The 14,565-nt window shown below is 38.2% G+C and overlaps 1 protein-coding gene across 5 annotated transcripts in view; it reads right to left on the bottom strand.

Moving 5' to 3' along the window:
- Nucleotides 1–311: 311 nt before the first annotated feature.
- The window catches only part of LOC115241779 (transcription factor kayak), a 57,701-nt gene continuing 43,447 nt past the window's right edge, over nt 312–14,565 (bottom strand). For 3 of the 5 annotated variants that reach the window (XM_029817717.1, XM_029817722.1, XM_029817718.1), the window contains 2 exons: nt 1,441–1,872; nt 312–1,298 (listed from right to left, as the gene is read on the bottom strand). In XM_029817717.1, coding sequence (XP_029673577.1) covers nt 723–1,298; nt 1,441–1,872 — 1,008 coding nt within the window. In that variant the 3' untranslated portion in view covers nt 312–722. Of the gene's footprint in view, nt 1,299–1,440; nt 1,873–7,510; nt 7,981–14,565 lie in introns of those variants that run through there. The other 2 variants (XM_029817719.1, XM_029817720.1) reach the window with 2 other exon arrangements.

The following is a 14,565-nucleotide window of genomic DNA, read 5'->3' on the forward strand; positions in this document are numbered from 1 at the left end:
ATATTATATATATATATACCTAATGTATTATTTTATATATATTTATATCACTTGTATGCAGATAGCATTATTGCTTATATCTGCGATAATTTTCTTTAAGGCGCAAATAGTTGGCGCTTTTTCTTTTCAGATGTATAATCTTATTCTTCTACAATTTATCTTCACAGTAAATAATCATTTCATCATAGATCAATACAAAGTTTCAAATTGGCTCATCTGTTGGCCTTGTCATCTACAAATGGGCAAAATACTGAGACTGCATCCATAGGATCATTAAAATCTAAATACAATAATTTTTTTTTCTTTTTTGTTAAAGATCAATGCACTTGCAGAGTATCATATATAAACAATTGTTGTCTCAATGACAAAAATTTTCTTGCTTTATTTTTTCTTCTAAGAACAAATTTGATTTATGTTTGTTTGTTTTTTTTTTTTTTTTTACAAGAACAAATGCGTAGAATTGTTTACAAATTTCATAAGATTATAAACGCCGATAAACTGTCAATAAAATGCTTTGAAAACTGCGCTTTCTAATAAGCAAAATCATGTGAAAGAGCTTTTAAGAGCGATCAAAAATTTCGTTGTAAAGAGCACGCGCATAATATTTCTGCTTTCCTTTCTGTTTTCTAAAAAAATTAAACTTCTTTCGCGTCATGGTACTTCCATTCTCATTCGGGATCGTTCTCCTCGTTCGATCCATGCTTCGCTATATCATCGTGGCGTCACAAGCTCACGAGTTTCGGTGGATTCGCGTCCGGGGAGCTGAGATCCACGGCTGACAGATTGTTCCTCTGTTGCGTCGAGCACGATGGTATCAGAGGCGTCGAGACCGGTGTGAGACCAGTGCCACCCTCCATCAGGGATTCAAAGTTAAATGGTATACCGCTGGTCGGGGTAGTAATTGGCATACCGGCCACGTCCATTGACGGCTTCATAAAGGATGGTGTTTCCACTGTTTTAAAAGCAAGCGTATCCGGTCTCTCCTTGGGTTCGGCAAACATCGGCAAAGAATTCAGTCTGTTGTTATTATCCAACCCGACCGGCAGTGAATTAGGTCTGTTCGGTCTCGTTGCACCCACTGTCGTGTCGCTCTTCACGGGCTCGGTGGCGAAATGATTCTCAGCCGGAAGATCAGGCTTTATCACGGGTTTCACGTCTAACGGGGACGAAGAGCGCAGCGAATGGCGGCAAACGGCTCTGTGAGTTTCTAAAATGTATTCCAGTTCTTCTTTAACCTGATTCAGGTGTTCTATTTCATCCTGCAAGCTCTGCTTCTTCTGTTCCAAACCCTCGGTCTCCTGCAAAACCGATATTTTTTTTTTTATATTTTGTCGATAAGTGGAAATCCATAATTTATGAAACAATGTTTCTCGCTAAGAACAAGATGAAACTGCGCAATGTTTCAATTGTCATCAGCTGTGTTTATAAGTCAACACTTACTTCAAGTAGGGCATTGGTATGATCCATTCTTCGCTTGCGGCATCTCGCCGCTGCCATCTTGTTCCTTTCGCGCCGAATTTGTCGCCTCTCCTCCTCCTCGGGAGTCATCCCGATCGTTCTGGTGGGCCTTCTACCGCCCATATTGCGTTTAACTGGCTGTTGCTGTTGTGGCTGCGTTTGCTGCTGGCTCTCAATAAGAGTGGTCGTCGTCGGTGCCGGAAGATGGGCCGCCGTCGTGTTTTGCGTCTGTGCCGGGGTCGGCTGTGACGGTTCGACCAGCGGTGGCACGAAGCCGGCCTCGCGACCGTGCGTCGTCGCTGACTCGCTCGTCAGCTCCAAGAACGTCTGCTCGATGCTGCGGAGGGTGGTCGGCGTCAACGTCGGCGTCGTTCTGGTCGGTACACCGCTATGCAATCCGTCCAAAGATACCAACTGTAACATAGAGATAACAAACGTGATATTGACTGACAAGAATATATAAAAAAAAATCTTTTCTTATGAAAGTATTTATCTGTGTAATAAATGAAATAAATAAGAAAAAGAATCTGATCTTATACTAAAACTGTTTCAATAGTGAGATTAATAACATTGATTATAAAATCCTGCTCTATTTTTATGCATTCAGATCAAAAAACAAAATAATCAAGTTATACAAATTGTTTGCATAAATATCAGTAAAAGTTGACTGAGAGAGAATTTGTAAGAATCCTCTGTGTCTAAAAACAGAAGATAACAAACTTTGATTCATAGAAATGTAAGATTTTCTAGTGGCGTGATTTTGTGTTTGCAAGAAAGAAACTGCTACTAACATAGCAGAGGCGTTATCTTCGACTTTCCAGGCCGATATCAGCCAGTTAATCTGGCCAAGATGACTCGATAAAAATATCCATGATCCAATAGTCGATAACATATCATCGCACCAGTCAGATAAATCGTTAGAATTATGATTCCAGAGACGCGTATCACATTGTTGAAATCATGATAATATTCCGCGATTCGCGTAAATTTCCATATTTATTTATTTATTTATTTTTTTTTTTTGCTTGTCTCAAGTAGCAATTTAAAAACACAGTGCAGCGCACGTGCGTCGAGACGTTACGCAATGCTGTAATTCGCTTCGAATTAAAAGCGTCGTTTCCACGCGGCGAGCGACTGCGATAAAAAAAAATAAAATTCGCGGTCAACCGAACGTGATTTCATTACGAGAAAGAGAGAGAGAGAAGGAAACGGACTGTTCGAGTCAGTCTCGCTACGATGATATTTAACGAGCATCTCGAATCTCAGCTCACGTAGCGACAGTCTCGCGCACCATTATCGCATCGTCCAATCGCCAGTCGGGGACGTAATCTATACGCGTTGCGCGTTTCCCAGAAAGCACAAAAGGACGCAGAAAGGAGAGGACAAGCCGCGTCCTTCGCTCTCTCGCGAGAAGACGCGCCGCGCGGCTCGCTATCATTTCTAAAATTACAAATCGCCATCCCTGCCGTTAACGAAGGCCTCCGCCGTCTTGGCCTCTCGGCGATGAAAAATGTCGAGTTGCCGCACGATTAAATCTGTACCATATAATATAATATAATGTAATGTATCGAGAGAGAAAGAGACAGATAAACGATACATCAACTACGATGAAAGGCCAGAGAATCCCGTCTTTTATTTTCAAAGATACTGAAAACAAAAAGTTATTTCCTTGTTTCTCATTTTTTAATATCTAGTACCTAGTCAATCAGAAATGTACAATAATAACATACAAGTAATAATTTCTCGCATAAAATTTGTATCTTAATATAAATCATAGTCACTAGTCACATTTTTTCAGATATCTTGAAAACAAAGCTATATAAAAACGGCCACATTGAAGAGATGTTTCTCATCGATATATACGCGCGCAGTATCGATTAATGCATCTCTTTCGGTGAGATCAGACTCCGCGATGAAGGAAAATATCGTAGGCAAGCAGGCGCTTTAAGTGTCATCGCTAAAATTACTTAGTATAGCTCGGAACGACCGATTTCGGCCACCCACCGACCGGCCGTTGCTGCTCTCACCCATCCGCGAACCATCGCGCGAGAACCTCAGGAATGTCCGGAGCGTTAAACTTAGGCGTTACCAAATCATGTCCATGCGCGTAACAGCGTCACGGCCACCGGAATTTCTCGCCATACCGTGCGAGAAAATGCCGAAGGTGATCTTGGGAATTATAGAAATTGCCCGATCGATCGATAATGATCGTTTCTCGAATTTAATATCGGAGATATCTCTTAATTTATTAGATTTTTATTGACATTTCGCATAATGATATGAATTATCGTGCCAATGATGTGAGTATTAGAAACTCGATAGATTCTTTAGAAAGATGTTGTAGTAAAAAAAAAAATAACAATTATAAATTTTGCATACTAATGACAGAATATGCACATGTATTCTACCGGTTAATTAATTTTATAGGCTTATTGGGAAATTATATCATTATAAACATTAATATTATAAATACACATAATTATAATATTATTCTTTGTTTTCTTAATAAAGATTAACATTTTTCTCGGTTCTGCTTTTCGCGATATAATTAAATAATTATGTTAATAATCAATCGTCTTACATCAAAATGGACGAAAATCGTCGAATCACTTTTTTATTGTTTCAGTCAGCTTTTTCGAATCTTGATCAATTTTCTCGATCTCCGCAGGCTACAATCTTAATTTATTGCAGTATTCTTCTACGCGGTTAGTTTCCCCCTCCCCTTCTTACGATTTCGCACGGTAGGAAATTTACGATCACAGAAATAGATCCCGTTACATTGTATCGACAAAGTTATTATAGAAAAACAAATATATCTTGAGAAATTTCGAAAGCGAATACGCTTATCGCTGGACACTGTTTGCTTTCCCTGATCACCGAAAATGGAACAAGTATCGCATGACAAGATCGATAGGTGTGGCATCGAACATGTGTCAACAGGATGATCGTAACTTTAGCGTGTGACCAGGGCCATAGCAGATGAAAAAATGAAGGAATTTGCACTCCATTAATTTTTTTTATAAATAAAAGACAAATTTATAATAGTAGAAAATGTAAAATTTTACAAGACATAATTAATATGTATAAAGACATTTTTTGCTAATGCAGAGAGAAAGAAAAAGAGAGATAGAGAAATGTCTTATGTCCATTATGATAGTCGCTGAATTGACAGTTTCTGGCCATTCTCGATGATCTTCGGGCCGTTCACCTTGCTTCGCATTGTTCATCATGGAATTACTTAATTCGAACAAGTCATATGCACATATATCACACATGTTAACAAGTCTTCCCTCGCTTAAAGGCACGTGAATCATTGTCGTACACTACACGCGACAATCCCGTTTCGACAGTTTTATTTTGTGTGTGTGGAATATATTTTAATATATATGATTCAAAGACAGAAAATTTTTAGAATCCCTTGTTTAAAATCTTTACATATTAACACATTAAAAAGATCGAAATCTAAAAAAACCAGTCAGTAGTAAAATTTCGAACAATAAAACAACTAAGTTTGATTAACTAAATATTTTTACGAATGAAGAGAGTACAAACAAATGTCACGATATTTATATATCCGTAATAAAATATTAATTTGGAATAGAAAAATATCGCATGTAATTAAAATATTTTTTAAGAAAGAGTCGGCTTCAAATTACAGAATACTACACCCATTCATGCAAATTTGCATACGATACAACGGCTGATATTCAGTCGTCGCTATCAACACTGCGCAAAAAAGAAAAAGAAAAAAAACTCATACATCCATTTCACGCGAAGTGAACAGAATTTCGCGAATCACCATCAAACCGCGTTTCAATAAAATTTTCTCTTCTACGACGGAGCGAGACGTCGCGCTTTTTTTTTTCACAAAGCTGTTGGCACGCACACACGTCTTCCGTTTTGCGATACTGTTGCTCGCACGTTCGTTCGTTCGTTCGTTCGTTCGTTTTCCTCCACCACGTAGCGTTGCACACATGTGCGCACACATACACGCACGTATACGACGACCCAACGAAACACACGCACACGTATGCTGGACACGTACGGCGCACGCGGTTCGCGATTCTATAAATAAATGTGTATTCGCTGTTCTCTCTAATCTGCCCTGAGTGCGCGTCGCGAGTCTGCGGACAAAGGGCGATATCAGCCACCAGAAAATCGTTGCGAAACGCAGCACATCCAGATAATAAGCCGCGGTCGTTCCTGTTTGATTTGCTCCGAAACACGGCGAGAATCGTCGCCGATATAATTCTATACCACGGAAAATAGATCCTCGCTTAGAGCCTCCAAACCAAGGACTAATTACGTGATCGAATCCGAAAAACATATCCATTCGCGATCGAAATATCGTGCGACTTTATGATGTTCGAGATTGTTTTGACAAAACAAGCTTTATAGTTCTATTTTATAATTCCTTTTTTCTTTTATTAAAGAATACCATTTTTAATTATGTGTACTAAATATAATATGTACATTAAAAATTCAACACATTAAGTTAACACACATGTCCATCCTGTTACCTGTGTTTTGGAATTTAAATATGAAATATAATTATATATATATATATCGTTATGGAAAAAATAAGACTTAAAATCTGTTAGAATTTATTACTGTTATAATTTGTAACCATGCCAACGTCAGATTAATTGGCGATATTTGTTAGAAATGTCCCGTCGTGCAGATTAATGGTCCTCACATGTGTGGGTCTAATAATAATTGAAACGTTTTGCAATTTTGAATCCTTAACATATTATCTCTAGTTAGATAGTCTTGAGAAAATTCGAATATTAATAACTTAAATCGTATTTCGTTTATCTGACTAAATATCGTTGATTCGAATTTCATTAAAAATCAAAATCACATATGATTTCTTACTTCAAATCATAGTGTGTGGTATGCACGCAAACATTCAATATAATTTCTATAAAAATTAATAGCATTAAATATATTTCCATTTTTCCATATGATCAAGATGATCAATATCAAACTGATTTCGTGTATTTGACAGTTTATAGAATCCGAACGTAAAGGGACAAAGTTCGTCTAAATTCGTCCCAAAATCGACCATAAACAACGGATACAATTCGAAACTCGCATTTTCATTCTATCCCTCCCGAGCTCGCTATCAAATAGTCGCGTAAACGATACGCTTGCGATGGTTTCACCGAGGCGGGTGAACTTCCAACGATATTGCACAATATTGCACAATTGCCCGCTCCTTCACATCGCAATCATCATCCCGCATAAGCCGGACTTGGCCGAACGCTTGTGTGCTCCGAAGCGGGCTTTCTCTCCTTCAAATACGTAGAAATTGCGCGAATAGATTCGCCGGTAGATTTGCTTACTCGCGACCGGGTGATTCACGATTACACGACGACGGACGAATCGGTCTATCTTTTCGAAGAGAGCTTTGCCGCGATCCGCCGAAATTAATCGACCCGCTATGAATGAAACGCTCTCTCATCGCGCTTTTCAAACGTGCGCCAGTCGTCGCGTTTATTTTCAGATTAGAAACGATCCTCAAGAAGATCCTTCTCTGCCTCTTTGGAGGCCTTTTTCGAGTCGACAAAGAGCCATTTTATTCGCGCCACATGATCACAATAAGATCGAATGTCGTTCTCGATCAATGTCCACGGAAAAGAGCTTGCACAGGTCGTCAATGTATATGATAAATATTTTTCGACTACAGAATAAATATTAAACATTAAATATGAAAAGGTATGGAGATCTTAAGGAATAAAATAATTGATTTCTAATTTCTTTGATTACTTCCAGTTGAAATGAATCAAAATTGCATCTCATTAAGTAATGAAAAAAATCTTTTACTTATTGCATGGAGAATAAAAATATAATAAATACTATCAAAAATCTAAGCAACTTTTGCTTTATATAATCATAATATATTCCATGTGTTAATGGTAATAATTCAATTATTATCTAATGTATTCATTCACAATGCGTTCCGCTTCCGTTTATTTTTCTAAAAGAATTTACAATTTGTTTTGCGAAGATATTCGGAAAATCTCTGTGCTCCGAGAGATAATTTTCTCACCATTACCTGCTGATAAAGCAGTTCTTGCGCGAGTATGTTCGCAATGTCGACTGGGTCCATAGCGGTGGCTGCCATAGCTCGAGGGATCGGTTATTTATTCGTTCAGTGTTCGTTTGTTCGACGTCGAAAATATGACGGTGAGATATAGCGGAGGGTAGAAAAGATATCGGGAAATTCGAAGAAGGAAGTATAGGAGGATGGGAGGGGGGAGGATAACAACGAGATCGAGAAAGTGACGGAATCAAGAGAATAAATGAAAATTAAAATGATATCTCAGTCGATCGTTCGTTCGTAAGATCGTTAGGGCGTCGGTGTGTGCTTCGTGTTCCTATCTTTATCTCCCTTCGCGTGTTCCCTCCTTTATATCCGCACCGCACTCGCATAAAAGCTCGTTTCTTCTCACTTGTCGGAGAGTTCGTCGTCACCACTGCGTCCTCCACCGACGCCTCTTTAATACTGAGCGAGCGACGTCGACGTCGCTCGTCGTTCGTGGCCTTACGCGACGACGAAACTTATCCTAAAAATAACCTTCGAATTTCGAGTATGTGCGCCCCGCGATGAACACGAGATGAGAGAAAATGAGAGAGAAGTAAATGTGTGGGGGGAAATAACATTTGCAGCCTTGTGCATGGACCATTGACCGCTAAAAAAAATCATCACGCTTGTAAAAGTATTGAATATCGTTTGAAAATATCGAGTCGATTGCAATTTACAATTATAATTACAGATTATAGAAGAGAAGAGATAGTTTATTACATCGTCGCTCTATAAATAATTATAATCATGTTTTTAAAATTAAATATTTAATCATTAATAATTGTTAAATTATTTTATATATTTCACAATTATATTATATTTGTTTTAAATTTTGTACGCATTTTAATAATATATAATTATATCGATCATCAGGCGCGCGTTCTATATAAAATAATAGAAATTTTGATCCTTTATAATCTAAATTAGAACATTTCGAAAATGAGATGGCGTTTCTGTTGATGTTGTTCCCAATCAGAGGTTTTCCCAGTACGCGAAATTCCCTATTACGCGGTCGCTGTTTAGAGAGCCTTAATTAGTCCGAGTTCTAAGTTTAACACCTGTGTAAAGTCATTTGTCGTCGATGCCGGCACTCGCGGATTCGTTGACTTGGATTTGCGCCAAAAGATCTCTCACCTCGACGACGATCTCGAGCATGAAACGCCTCAATATCGAGAAATTAGAAAGAGATAGTAATTAATAATCGATACATTTATCCTGTATTCGCATCAGTACTCGTATCTAAAAAAAACAAATTGCTTGGCTACATCATATTAACGATCTCAATCAAATATTTATTTATCAAATTTATTAAATAATTAGTATGCAATTAATGCAAACATTACGTAGTGTTCGACATCTTTGATTAATATTTAAAAGAAATATATAATATACGTTCTAAAAAAAGGGACATAAATATCCCAAAAAAGCTACATGTATACACATATGTATACAAAGAATATACAATTTTTATCTTTTTATCTTTAATTAGGATTATAATTGCAAATAGTTGCAAATTTTCCTGTGCGAACTACTCTTTTGATTTATACGCTGTTTTTAATGCTGCGGAGAAACCAACGAAGAAACGGAGGCTTAAAACGGTCACGTCACGTTGGATGGAGTTGTTTATCTGTCATGCTGGACATTTCCAGGATGTGGCTCTTTGTATCGCGTCGTTAAGAAATTGATGTAACGCCACGTGTGTGTGATGTTGATAGCGAGTTTTATTTTAGAACTATATATATTTTTTCGAATTTATTGTTTTCTCTCTCTTCTCTCTCTCTACACTGTTCTCAAAAATTGTTTTAATACTATAAATGTTGATAAGCAATTCAATAAAATCTATTAAAATTATTTGTCCACGATTCTTTTTTAAGTATTATAGTAAGTATAATAATAAAATTGCAAAATTAATTCCGCACTCGGATAATAAATTAAAAGTTTCTGCATTAAATTTCAAAAATTAATAACAATATCGTACAATATGTTCGGCGAAATTTTTATGTACATGATTGACACATTGCTTTTATCGGAAAATCAATATGTCTCGTCAAAAATCTATTCGCTTCTATTCACAAGGGAAACTCTATGAACACTATATGGGGATATTTAAAACCAGCTTATCGCGCCTTGATATGAAAACACGTGGCAACCAGGTTATGATAAACAATCCGTGTGTTTGACCAGCCGAGCCTGTCACAGGCTTCGCCAACACTAAACACTCGTCGCCGTAACGACCATTATTCTACGCGAAGGATTACTATCCTATATTATGTTAACAAAAAAAATTCAACGGCATGTATATTAATAATTTTTCAGATCGCTTGAGGAAAAACAGACGAATTTTCAAGATACTTTTACACATTTCACTTATATGACTTCCAAGATTAAATTTTACTCTTTCGGAATTTTATATTAAAGAATTAATTATTCACAGATTTTTTTAATTATATTGCATTTCGTTTTCCTTTATGTTTGAAATAACAACATGCAAAATATTGAATTTATTTAAAAACAGATGCATACAAAAAATATGATCCACTCTAGGCGTAAACCTGTCTCTGTTATTGGATCAGTTTTTTTTTTTTATCGGATCGTGTTTGCAACCGAAGATTACGCTTATTTTGATATAATATAGCACGAGCGTGGTTGCGTAACGAACAGTTCGAGTAAATCGACATGGACCGAGAACCGTGTCGTATATATTATTTATTTGTATGTACGTCTAATGCATTCTCTTTTTCCTCCTCCTTCTCTTTCTATTGCCCTTCGCACATGCGGTTAATCATGCGACTAGATATTACACGGTAAATAATAACGCAACTATGTCAGAATAGCATGAGCTCTACGATCGCCGGAAAAAATGCGGTCGAAAGCCGCCGCGAGAGCGCAACCTTGGATAACAAAGGAAATCTTTATCTTTACCTCCGTTTTTACTGTTCTTAACGCTTCCGTCTGCCTTTGTGCCATCTTAAAAATTCGCTAATAAGTTCCCAATGAAAGATAATGAGAAGCGATAAATGGAATACAAACGTATTTTTCTGTTGTTTATGTTATGTACGACGTATTAATTATCCATCTCGTGTAAGAAAAAATATTTTTATTATTCAAGCATCAAAATTCCGCACTAGTGAATTCATTAACTTTTATCAATGGAAGAAAAATTCCAAGTTTCGTACCAATAAATAGATTATTTTTATCGTAAATATACACTCGCGTATGTGTTGTGTAACGTGTTTGTGTCGGAGTTTCCGCGAGTTGAAAGAACAATTTTCTTTCGACGGCGCGAACGTGTCGATGCCAGTGGCACGCCGGGAACAAAGAATGTAAACATGATAACGGTCGTGTATGTTCCGAATGCATCGCAACGGCGCGGCCCTCTGTTTTTTTTTGCACGCGCGAGTTGCTGCATATGCAGATAGAGAAAAAACGTATCGCGCAGAAGAAAATTCAATCATTTTGTACGATATGTCACGAAAATTAAAATACACGATCGAAAAAAATATATGATTAGAAGGAGAAAGAGAGGGAAAGTGAGAAGTGCTATATTAAATATATTTAAAAAAAAGGAAGCTACAGATACTGCGCTAGATTTCTGTGAAAAATATGACGTCCATCCTAGTTGCTTTATCGTGTTCAGGGCAGGAAGGGACTGTTGTGTCGAGAGTAGTTTACGTGATAATCAGCAAAATACAGATCTACAACACGATTGGGATTTCCCGGAAAACCTGATCGGACTGCTCGAGATCTACGAATCTCACGATTCAAAGTAGTTGAATGTTATTGCGAGATGATTTTTCCAGAAAATTAAATCGTTGCACCAATATTTCGTGCCATTTATAAGAAATATCTCGTGATACGTCGCGCAGATGTACGTGAGATATGTCATTATGCGCGATGCGATTATCTAGCGTGATGTGACGTCAATCAGCATGGCGATGTCATCACACGGCTGTTTTTCAAATCGGCAGTAAATGTTATATCGCGGAATCGCATGCCTGCATTGTCGAACAAATATTAGCGTATAAATTCAATGTACAATTTATTTGTTCTTCCCATCGATAAATAAACTGTAGCGACCATTTTACATTAATAACATAAAAAATTAAAAATTAGATTTTTATAAGTAAATAATAAAAGTATATAATGGAAAAATATTTTTCCATTTAAATTATATTCTTTCCTTACACACGTGTTGTAATATGTTATTATTTGTCGGCGGCTACAAAATTCTATAAAATGGTTACGCGTAAAGAACCGTAAAAACAAATATGTACGCTATTCAATTTAGTCTAAAAAGCACGTTTACATACACGACGTGCGTGAAATCGAGCTAAGCGAGTCTAAAGTGCGAACGACACAAGAAAACGGGGAGGGACAAAAGCGGGGAACAGGCAGTGGAAAATATAAATGCGCAATAATTATCTTTTTCGCCGATGCACGGACGGAGATTGATCGGGCGCGCTTGGAATTTCCCCGACATACGTAATAATTTTCTGCCGCGGTTGCAGCGCAAAATGACGGCAGTGGTTAAAGAGCGAATCGCTCTCGGCGCGAGACAAAAAAAGCGCGCGCGATCGCGGCGAATTGCAACGATCTGGAATCGAATTTGTGTCGTGATGGAAAGCCGCTGCTAAACAACCGAGAATAAAGCTTCATTATCGGCACTTCACTAAGAGCGCAGTAGCGACCGAGTCGCGCAAGGACGTGCCGTTAAAGCACTTTTTATTTCGCAACGACCTAAAATGGGAATGATTTTCGACTCACCTTGCACGAAGAACGGATGGACGACCTCGCGTTTCGCGAAACTATCGTCGGGGACCCCCGGGCGCTTAACCCGAACCGATCGCGTTTCCTTTCACAGAAACGAAGCGAGGCACGTTCCTTGCGCGTTTTCTGACAATCGTCTTGACGTCACACGCGAGCGCGTGCGAGAAAACGTCGCCACCGTTGTCGACCTTGCGGTGAATTCGATAGGCCGTCCCCGAGAGCGAGGCGAGACAGAAAGAGCGACAGAGGAAAGCAGGGAGGGAACGAAAAAAAAGAGGGACACGAAAAGAATTCAGCGGCGAACACGCGACATAAAATTTCCGCGCGACCACGTCGGACGGCAGTCGCAGTGACACTGACAGTACTTCTGCCATCGTGCTATCGCCACATGGTCGCACCGCTTCGGCCGTTCTCGGCCACGCTCGGTTCTCTCTGTCGAGAGAACTTCGCGCGCCAGAGTCCTCGACTGTGCAGCGTGTCGGGTGCGGGAGGACGGAGGAGAAGCGCAGCACGGCTGGTAGGAGATACAAGGGATGACTTCATTGGAGTCTCATTGTGTCGCCGCTTAAGCCGCTACCAAACGACACGATGACAGCTATTTTGCCGATCAACTTTGCATACGCGTGGAAAAACGCGTTTCTCGCGCGTACCACAATCCGGGAGACTAGGAGACATCCGCTCGATATATGTATATCCGCGATCCGATTGGCGCCAGTCGCGTGAATGATTCACGGTTTCTTCGTGTCAGAACGAATCATCGGTACCGAGAAATGCAAAATTGAACGCGAGACGTTGCGTCACATACACCGACTACTTCCTGTGTAACTATCCTACTATCAGCCGAGGCTAACATTTCATGAATTTATTTCGTAGATGATTGCTGGATGCGAGATGCGTTTCGGAGTAAAACTAGCTCTTGCGTGCGAGCAGTTTTATTCCTTATAAGGAAAATGCATTAAGCGATAAATTCAAACGCTATAGAACAATATATTAACAAATATGAATAATTTATAAGAGAGATCAAAAATATAAGATCAAAGAAGAGCTTATACTATGAAATAAAGAAAACGTCACACTGTAGAATCAATGGATATTAAATTTTCATTTTTTCAGTACTTTCAAATCACGTTTAAATCATCTCGACGTAACGAATTCTTGAGATTGTACCTAGATTGCTTAATTTAAATCTGGTTTTTCCTAAGTCTCGATTAATGACTATCATTGAGAACAGTGACTCGTTGTAGGTCACACGCCACTCTTCTGTCATAATGATATAGCTTAAAAGTTTTTTAAACATGCATTTTTATATCGTCCCAAAAGACATATTTATTACGTTATTTTTAACGAAAATACTGAAAGTAAAAAAAAGGGAGAAAATTCGGAAAAATTCTGTAAATCTATCGTGTATTATAATATGCATAAGAAGATTGCATATAAAATTTTAATATTAAAACGACAGCTGATCTCTAATATGAAGTTTCCAATATAATTTTTTTTTTATCCTTTATTTTCAAATAACTTTTCATACTATAAAGTTTTAATTGCAGGTAGATATAGAAATCTCGAAGTCGGAAAAACTAATGTCTTTCTGGTCCGATTAGTTTCCATATGTTTCTACGCAACACTCACGGCGAACGAAATTGTAGCGTGAACTATTCCGTCGGCACTCAATAAACACCGAGATAAGCCCGGAATGGTTCGACACCGACTGTTTTTAGCACTAAAGTCTGAGAACAAAGGCCAGCAGAGTACTGCGATGTTGCAGAGTCACGATCGGAGGTGAACGACACTGAAGAGTGAGTCGCTTGTTCGGCGTAATTTTGGAAATTCCGCGAGCGACGCGCCACGACCTTGTCTGTGCCGATGAAATCTTGCGCCAAGATTTCGCCATCTCGCTAAAGATGTCACGATCTTACTAAACAGATCCGTCAAATTCCAGAAATCACAACCAAGGTCTCATTACGAAAATGTTGCGTTTCCAATCCATGATTGACAAGCCAGGCATACTTTTATCTTGATTATTTCAATTCGATGAAATTATTAATCCTGACATAGTTTTCGTTATAATTTTTAAGCATGAATTTAAATTTAACAATACCTGTATCAATCAATTTCACTATAATTCAAACTAAAAAAAAAAAATGCAAATATCGCGATTCTTTATTTTAATTAGTACTTGCCCATAAAAGAACATCCCCCACCATTTCCCATACATGACATGGTTTAAATTTGATCGCCATGCTTTGATTTGT

Source organism: Formica exsecta, unplaced genomic scaffold (assembly GCF_003651465.1).
Source record: "Formica exsecta isolate Colony F162 unplaced genomic scaffold, ASM365146v1 scaffold51, whole genome shotgun sequence".
NCBI classification, from domain to species: domain Eukaryota; kingdom Metazoa; phylum Arthropoda; class Insecta; order Hymenoptera; family Formicidae; genus Formica; species Formica exsecta.